The 9,174-nt window shown below is 46.2% G+C and overlaps 1 protein-coding gene across 2 annotated transcripts; it reads right to left on the bottom strand.

Moving 5' to 3' along the window:
• Window positions 1-488: 488 nt before the first annotated feature.
• LOC116377177 (tumor necrosis factor alpha-induced protein 2-like) lies at window positions 489-6,095 on the bottom strand. 2 transcript variants are annotated; one of them, XM_031838752.1, is made up of 13 exons: window positions 6,066-6,095; window positions 5,525-5,632; window positions 4,380-4,822; window positions 4,063-4,274; window positions 3,724-3,838; window positions 3,437-3,559; window positions 2,869-2,963; window positions 2,690-2,782; window positions 2,474-2,600; window positions 1,890-2,015; window positions 1,676-1,825; window positions 1,449-1,573; window positions 489-964 (listed from the first exon to the last, which is right to left on the bottom strand). In XM_031838752.1, the coding sequence occupies exons 1-13, from the start codon at window positions 6,070-6,072 to the stop codon at window positions 778-780; spliced, it is 1,911 nt and encodes a 636-aa protein (XP_031694612.1). In that variant the 5' UTR covers window positions 6,073-6,095; the 3' UTR covers window positions 489-777. The 2 variants fall into 2 exon arrangements, with proteins under 2 accessions (XP_031694612.1, XP_031694611.1); XM_031838751.1 differs by having other exon boundaries at window positions 5,842-6,087.
• Window positions 6,096-9,174: the final 3,079 nt, after the last annotated feature.

The following is a 9,174-nucleotide window of genomic DNA, read 5'->3' as shown; positions in this document are numbered from 1 at the left end:
GTTGTGACTCTGACGTTAAAGCTCGTACATTCTGCTCTGGTGAACGAGCAGCGGTGCTGCCGTGAGCTCCAAAGCTCTCGCAGGTCAGTCTCACAGCAGCCTCACGCTGCAGTCAGAAACAGAAACAAATCATAACACTGCTGTGTTTCAGCTGCAGGACAGCAGTGAAGGCCCAGGTATAGAATGCACTGATAAACATATACAATAAAATAACAGCATCTGGGTGTCTGTGGGAATTATAATGGGGCTATTGGGGATTTTTATTTCATACAGAAACAAATCAAAAAACCATGCGAAATAGGCATTGGAAGATTAAAACAGTCGTGCATATGACAAGTCAAGACTTCAAACTTTGATTATTTTTCAAAGATTCTTTAACAATGTATGCGTCATAAGGTTTTGGATATCTATAAACAAGTAAACCATGCAGAACTTATATTGTAAAACTGTTTTCTCCCTCAGAGCAGCTCAATAAATAATTCATATACTTTCAGACGTATTCTGTGTTTATTGAAAACGTCTTTTTAACACCAAAGTTTCCAGTGTGTCTGCAGCTGTAGTGTTTAACCAGCAGGAGGCAGCAGAGAGTCATGCAAGCGTGCACGAGTCCCTGATGATTGACAAACACTACAGTATTTAATGATACATTACTGAATAATATACTGTAACATAACAGGTGTTCAGTATAACGAGTGTTAGATTCAGTGAAGACTAGTTTCATTGTTTTCACTCATTCCTGTCTGTTAATGTGTCGACGAAACCAAACACAGCAGCTCTTCATGTCTTCATCATCTCATTGATCTTTTTATTGATCCATTTCACTTTCACCTTGCAGAAGAACGGACGTCTCTCATTGGCGGAAACGCCGAGGAGGCGGTTTTCCTCCACGCTCCGCCTGATGGAGCGAACGTCAGCAGCTGATAGGCCGGTTTTCAGAGACAGCAGCGCTGACACGTGACCGTCACTGAGGAGACACGACATGGAGGAGAGATCAATTCAACACCCGGTGGACAGGTGAGACGCTGCAGGTGTTTTGTGAACACGACTTCTCAGTGTTTTTCCGTATTTCACACACTTGTGACACCTGAACCCAAACCTGCCGCACCTGGCGTCACCTATGGCAACCAGGTGTTTGTCACACAGCTGATCCAGGTCACAGCTTCAGTGTTTGAATATGACAACATAAACTGACCTATTTAAAGCCCAAAGAACCCACCAGCAGCACAGGTGTGTGCAGGTACACCTGTGTCATGTGTCCCCCTGACTTCCTGTCTAAAAATATTCAAAACAATAATTCATCTGTCAAACAACCCGAGACTCTGAAAACTTTTTAGTTCAAGTCGAGACATTAAATGAGGTCGCCGGTTCCCTCTGTACCCGAGGTCGCCGGTTCCCTACGTACCCGAGGTCGCCGGTTCCCTACGTACCCGAGGTCGCCGGTTCCCTACCTGAGGTCGGGGAACCTTCTGGCCAGACTGACGAGCTCCAGCTGAACACTTCCAGGATCCTGTAGACGAAGAACCTCAGCGAGGCTGCAGAACATCTCACCGAGCCACTGAGTCTCAGTGCAGCCCTGAGGACACAGACAATACTGTGAGGATCCTGGTTCCCAGGAGAGACCCGGATCAGGAGAGACCAGGATCAGGAGAGACCAGGATCTCAGGTAGAGTCTCACCCCCTCGCTGAAGAACTCTGTGATCTTTCGGGCATCTTCAGTCATCCTCTGAGCTCCGCCCACCTGCTGCTCTCTGCTCTTCGTCCTGGTCTTCATCATCCTCTTCACATACTGAAGTGCCAGGTCCTGATGGAGGACACACAGCAGGGCCTGCAGACAGACAGGTGGTCAGACAGACAAACAGACACGTGGACAGACAGGTAAACTGTCTCACCTGTCTGCATGCTGGTTCCAGGTCCTTCAGGTGGATCAGCTGCTGGTTCAGGTCGTCCAGCAGAGAGTCGACAACAGGAAGTGACTCGTCTAACCAGACGGACGTCCACAGCTGACGGAGACTCACCTGTACACATTGACTATGAGACTCACCTCTACACATTGACCATGAGAGTGATCGATTCATAGGATTCTGGGAAAATTGAATAATCTAAACAGACTTCTGGAGTCTCATCAACTATAAAAGTGGAGATAAAATCCCACAGGTGATCTGGAGAAGGTTCTTATGAGCTTCATGAACTTTTTCATCAAACAGTCACCTCAGATCAGATTTACACCCTGAACCCCTTCATGGACTAACCTGTCCACCACAGGACCATATGTTTGTCCCTCTCTAGTCTACACCTACATTAACTACAGGAACCAGCTGGTCTCAAGGCTCTACTCACAGACCAGGTTCTACTCTATGCAGATGACCTGCTTCTGTTGGCTCCTACTGAACAGGACTACAGCAAGTCCTGGACCTGTTGCAGTACAGCCAGACCTGGACCTAGTAACAGAGCTTCACTTTTAGTGTATTTGTACCTTCAGCTGGATGTGAATGGGACAGGTGAGACACCTGTAGCCACAATCCTTCAGGGCCGACAGAGTGTCCAGACAGCGACGTCGCTGCTGCTCCGACAGACTTCCTGTTTGACTTGTGATGTAATCCCTGATGACAGTCATAGAGAACCAATCAGAGCCCACTTCCCCACCACCTGCCTCATCTAGCAGTGACCCTGTACAGGTGTGTTGTCGTACCTGAGCTGCTGCTCACAGACCAGGTGAGCCTTGATCACTGAGCCAATGTTCACGTAGTTTCCCTTCACAAACTCCTCCACACACGTCTTATAGCTGAAACACAAGAGTATTTAATGTCACATCACACCTGGAGCACGCCTGGATCACGCCTGGATCAACGAGCCCCGTTAATATTCTACCTGCTGAGGAAGCTGTCCAGGTGAGCTGTGATCTTCTGAGCTTTGCTCTGGTCTCTGATCACACAGCTGAAGTCCATCAGGGAGCCGTTCATCACCTGGAAACACAAACACATGTCCAGGTACACCTGCTACACACATCGCTACCTGGAAGTGTCTCACCTGTGTCACAAACCGTGCCGAACGGCCATGACAAAAAAAGGGAGACGCATTCAATGAAACAGTTGATTAATTATTTATTAGGTTTAAAGTAATATAAAAGACAAACATAAACTAATAGTGACATGTGAAGTCAGTCATTTCAGCAGTGTAGGTGAGTGGAGGCGTGTAAAGTGTATAAACAAACCATAACCGCAACAGAAACCAAAGTGGGTGTCTCAGGAAGGAGCGAGAGACCAACTGAGAACCCAGAGGGTTTTTGTACCGAGTGCTCTGGCACACAGGGCCAGTGTTGCTAATGGCCTCAGGTGCTTCCACTCTGCCTGACGACCCTCTGCCACACCCACCTCCACACCTGCAAGGAAGGCAGCCAAACGAACAGGCAGAGAGGGTCGTCACACCTGTGTCTCACCTGTATGACATCTATAGCCAGTGGACTGAAGAAGAACTGGTCGATGAGTTCAGGTTCCTGGCCGCTCAGCCAGCATTCCTCTTCTTTCTTCAGAGCTGCGTTCAGCCACAACTTCACTTTGTCCTGAAGGAAAGAAAACACCCTTAGTCTTTAACTGACGCTTCAACTCCTTTCAGTGTGAACACTCTAACAGATACTTCATCAGGTGTTAAACGTAAAGTAACAGAAAACCACATGAAAGGACTCTTCTGACTGGGACCAGAACCCATCAGCCTGCTGGTCTTGACCTCTTTGTGGGTCAGGTACTGGTCCTCTAGGTGGTTCAGGTGGTCCTGCAGCAGCAGAGAACCAAGACAGGCCGTCTTGATCTTTCCCTGCAGCTCTTCATGGGTTAATATTTCCCTGCAGGAGGAAACAAACACACCTGAGACTTTACAGGTAAAAACTGGATCCAGATCAGTTAAGTTCTTTGATCCATCCAGCTGAGACCCTGAAGACCACCAGAGACTCAGCTGAGACCCTAAAGACCACCAGAGACTCATGTGAGACCCTGAAGACCACCAGAGACACCATGACTGATCATTCAGAACCTCCCATGCAGAGTTAAATGCGTTTGGTGGACTCACTGTGGATAATAGTGGTTGATCCAGAACAGCAGGTAGCTGCAGTCGTCTGGTTCCAGTCCAGAACCAGCAAGTCCAGTCAGCCGAGCACAGAAGTTCTGATGGAAGAGTCCAGCATACAAGTTCAGGATGTCCATCTGTGGAGGGTAACAGTCCTGCACCGTCCTCACCACCGTCAGCAGGTCCTCCTTCACACGCTTCCCCATACGACACACCTGTACAGGTGTATTAGTAACATAAGTTCTCCATGTGACACACCTGTACAGGTGTATTAGCAACATAAGTTCTCCATGTGACACACCCGCTCGTTGATGACTCACCTGTCTCTTCAGAGGAGAAGACAGTTCTTCTGTGTCGCTGCAGTCATCCTCAGCAGCCTTCATCAGTCTGGACTCCACCATGTTGTGCAGCAGAGTGTTGTGAGTCCTGAGACACTTCTGAGGACGCCACACCGGAACCTGGTCCTCCGGACACCCGATCCAGCGCCGGTCCTGCGTCTCCTGCTGCTGGATGGAGGCCACAGCACTCCTCAGGACCTTCAAATGCCCGGAGGAGGAGGTGGAGGTGAAGGTGTTGTGGACGGCTATCCACATCTGCAGTCTCAGAGCCTCGAAGTCTTTCTGCAGCTGGTCCTCCTCCTCCTCACTGGGGGAGTCCTGACTGAACAGCTGCTCCTCCCTGATGATCAGCCTCCTGCCGACCTCCTCCAGCTGCTCCTCCTCCTCCTGCTGCTCAAGAGCCTCCTCACAGAACAACTCCCCCTCTGCAACAAACAAAGCATTCTTGTGTTATTATGAACGAGTTCTTGCAGAACCTCAAACTCTGACAACACAAAGCTAGTACACAGTAAGTGTACTCCAGGACCCTCAGGACCCTTCAGGACCTGTGCACCTCCAGGACCCTGAGGACCCTGAGGACCCTCCAGGACCTGTGCACCTCCAGGACCCTGAGGACCCTGAGGACCCTCCAGGACCTGTGTGTTTTGTTGGTTCTGACCCGATGCTGTTCTATCTGATGTTCTGTTGGTTCTGACCTGATGGTGTTCGATCTGAGGTTCTGTTGGTTCTAACCTGATGCTGTTCTATCTGATGTTCTGTTGGTTCTGACCTGATCGTGTTCTATCTGAGGTTCTGTTGGTTCTAACCTGATGCTGTTCTATCTGAGGTTCTGTTGGTTCTGACCTGATGCTGTTCTATCTGATGCTCTGTTGGTTCTGACCTGATGGTGTTCGATCTGAGGTTCTGTTGGTTCTAACCTGATGTTGTTCTATCTGATGTTCTGTTGGTTCTGACCTGATCGTGTTCTGTTGGTTCTGACCTGATGCTGTTCTATCTGAGGTTCTGTTGGTTCTGACCTGATGCTGTTCTATCTGATGTTCTGTTGGTTCTGACCTGATGGTGTTCTATCTGATGCTCTGTTGGTTCTGACCTGATGCTGTTCTATCTGATGCTCTGTTGGTTCTGACCTGTGGTTTCGGTGTGGTTCTGCTGTCTGCGGTTCCTCCAGATCTTTGCAGGGTTCTTTAGTTTGGGGAGCCTCCTCCTCTCTCCTCCTCGGTTCTCCTCGCTGCCTCCTGAACATTCAACACCAACTTTATCGACATGTTCTATTGAACAACACAATCATCATTCTGTGGAGAACGTTGTTAAAAACAAAGAACATTTTATTCAGTCTCATGAAACTTAATCTCTCAGCTCGACTTCTGTGTCTGAGAGCAATGACGTCATATATTCAGAAATCAACATCAACGTCATTAAAACATCAACAAAACGGTTTTTTTACCGGGTTTGATACGAGGTTCAAATGACGTCATGGATCAGTTTTCCGTCGGCGTCACGTTACAGATCAATAATTAAAACCACAGAAGAAGAAGCATCTCCGTTCAGGATCGAAATGACGTAATGATTCAGCAGTTTTCAGTGTTTTAAACGGATCGATCCGGATCAGTCTGCTTCTCATCCTTCAGATAAAAGACGTTAAAACAACAGAGAACAGCTGTTTCCTACCTTCCATCTCACCGACAGTTGATCCTCTGAGGCAGCGGTCCGGAGGGGCGGGGCTAGACACGTGACGAGGAGGAGCCACCTGTCTGTCTCTCTCTCTCTCTGTCTGTCTCTCTCTCTCTCTGTCTGTCTGTCTCTCTCCGTCTGTCTCTCTCTCTGTCTGTCTGTCTCTCCGTCTGTCTGTCTGTCTGTCTGTCTCTCCGTCTGTCTCTCTCTCTCTCTGTCTGTCTGTCTCTCTCCGTCTGTCTCTCTCTCCGTCTGTCTGTCTCTCCGTCTGTCTGTCTCTCTCTGTCTGTCTGTCTCTCCGTCTGTCTGTCTCTCTCTGTCTGTCTGTCTCTCCGTCCGTCTGTCTGTCTGTCTGTCTGTCTGTCTGTCTGTCTGTCTGTCTCTCTGTCTGTCTCTCCGTCTGTCTGTCTCTCCGTCTGTCTCTCCGTCTGTCTCTCTGTCCGTCTGTCTGTCTGTCTGTCTCTCCGTCTGTCTGTCTCTCCGTCTGTCTCTCCGTCTGTCTCTCTGTCCGTCTGTCTGTCTCTCCGTCTGTCTCTCCGTCTGTCTCTCTGTCTGTCTGTCTCTCCGTCTGTCTATCTCTCTGTCTGTCTGTCTCTCCGTCTGTCTATCTCTCTGTCTGTCTGTCTCTCCGTCTGTCTCTCCGTCCGTCTGTCTGTCCGTCTGTCTCTCTGTCTGTCTCTCCGTCTGTCTCTCTGTCTGTCTGTCTTCACATCTTTTATTTTGGTGATTTTATTTTGTCTCTCAGCTTCCTGTTTCCTGTTGTCTCTGGGTTCGGATTTGCTGAGATGAAGCAGGAGATGAATACCTGTGAATCAACAGTAGGCAGAGCTTCTGGAGAGGATGCAGTGGCTCTACAGGTGAGACTGAATAATACACACACTGGGTACATCCCAAGTCTCTTAATTGCATCCCCGTTTCCCTCACTTGCGTCCTTTCCTTGCGTCCTAGTCCCTCCCACCAGGGATGCACGGAGGAAACCATGCGAGGAGAGAGGAAACGAGGAGATATGTTTTAGGAGTCATGAGACGTCCTTTCCTCAGTTGCATCACGTGAAGCGACGTCTGTTTCTGATGACGGTGCTGATGATCACAGCTGATCAGCTGTCAGTCGGCTTTAACAGCTGGAGAGACTTTTGATAAGTTAGTGTCTGTTCACATGATCACTGTACTTAATAACAGTAACTAATAATACTAATAACTAATAAAGACACAGTAATCACCAATGTAGAGGTGTTTCTCTCTGTAGTCTGTTAACAAACTGTGTCCTGTGTTCTGTTTATAAGATCAGGATCCATTTCTACCGGCGGGATGCGATCGTCTTATTTATGAATTATTTGCGTCTGTACGTTTTGAAATTCAGACTATGACGTCGATATTAAATAACAGAGAATATGATTATTGTTTCTCTTAAATGATAAAACTCATCAAACCCGACAATCAGGAATGAACAGCCTCACGTGACTGAATGAAATGATGATAAATGATGTAAAAAGTTTCTCTCTCTCTCTCTCGCTCTATATATATATATCTCTATATATATCTATATCTATATATATATATCTCTATATATATCTATAGATCTATATATCTATATCTATATCTATATATCAATATCTATATATATATATATATAGATCTATATATAGATCTATATATAGATATCTATATAGATATCTATATATATATAGATATCTATATCTATATTTCTATATCTATATATATAGATATATATAGATATATAGATATCTATATTTCTATATATATATAGATATATAGATATCTATATATATAGATATCTATATATTTATAGATCTATATATCTATAGATATCTATATATCTATAGATATCTATATAGATATCTATAGATCTATAGATATCTATATAAAAAAAATAAGTGTTTCGTCTCTCCAGTTCCCTCTGACTTTAATTGTTTTCATAATAAAAGTTCAGATCATGAAAACACAAATCTTTCTAATAAATGAATAAAGTTGTTTGTGGTCCTTTTGTTGTTCAGACTACAATGAACATTCATTTAAACCAGATGTTGAATCAGAAACCTAATCAAATATAAACTAGAGTTTAATCTGTGATCCGTCTTCACTCTGGTGTTAAACTCAGTCATCAGTCCGATCGGCTGCAGCGTCCAATCACATGACAGATGAACAGTGAGGGGGCGTGTCGGCCGTTAAAAGACTTCCTGGAAGTCTGTTCTCGTGGTTCCTCGCTCATGGCTCCTCAGAGATCCCTCCTCCGTCCTCCATCCTCGATCCTCAGAGCTAAATAAGAGCTTTGGGACGGCCGTCAATATGGCGGCGCAGAACAACTTCCGGTTCAAGCGAGGATCGAGGAGCGAGGAAATGAGAATTAAGAGACTTGGGATGTACCCACTGACTTCCTGTAAAGAAACAGTGAACTCGTCCTTTAACCAATCAGGTGCTCCAACAGGTGAGTCCTCTGATTGGTCCCTCCCCCTCCTCAGTTGTGATTCCTCTCTGATTGGTCCCTCCCTCTCTGATTGGCCCCTCCCTCTCTGACAGGTAGAGAGCGGAGAGCTGCGCTGGCCTCCTGATGATGTCAGCAGTGACATCAGAGAGGGCCATGCCCAGGTGACGGGTGAGGTCAAATCAGTGTGTGTACCTGAGCTGGAGTGACATCTTCGGGTGTTTTGTCCCAGGTGTACCTGTGGAGGAGGCCGAGCCAGAGGAGCAGAGGATGGGCGGGGTTTAAAACATCTGCAAACCCAGGCCAAGGGGCGGAGTCAGACGTTTAATTTAATTTTAGTTTTCCATGTCGGAGGGCCCCAGAGGATTCTGGGACATTATATTAATCTATATAATAATATACATGATGTGATTTTTTTTTTTTCATTATATATTTAAAATGTTTGTTTTATTTTGTTTTTGATCTTTTATTAAAACTGTCAAATCAATTTAATTTAGCTTCATTTGATTTATGAGGTGGAAAGTACATTTACTCAAGTACTGTACTTAAGTAAAGTACAAGTACCTCAGAGTTGTACTTGAGTACTTCCATATTCTGCTACAAAATACTTCTCCACTACATCTCAGAGGTACATGTTGTACTTTATACTGTACTACATCTCAGA

This window comes from Anarrhichthys ocellatus, unplaced genomic scaffold (genome assembly GCF_004355925.1).
Source record: "Anarrhichthys ocellatus isolate YVR2014 unplaced genomic scaffold, GSC_Weel_1.0 scaffold982, whole genome shotgun sequence".
Taxonomy (NCBI): Eukaryota; Metazoa; Chordata; class Actinopteri; order Perciformes; family Anarhichadidae; genus Anarrhichthys; species Anarrhichthys ocellatus.
The sequence above is the reverse complement of the archived record's forward strand: the minus strand, read 5'-3'. Positions and strand labels throughout refer to the sequence as shown.

Excerpts from the sequence above, each read along its gene's own strand:
- LOC116377177 (XM_031838751.1), bottom strand. The coding sequence starts at position 5,872 with ATGACGTCATTTGAACCTCGTATCAAACCCG. Across the intron at positions 2,016-2,473 it reads CCATTCACATCCAGCTGAAG|GTGAGTCTCCGTCAGCTGTG; the intron begins GTACAAATACAC and ends CAATGTGTACAG. Across the intron at positions 1,826-1,889 it reads TGGAACCAGCATGCAGACAG|GCCCTGCTGTGTGTCCTCCA; the intron begins GTGAGACAGTTT and ends GTCTGTCTGCAG.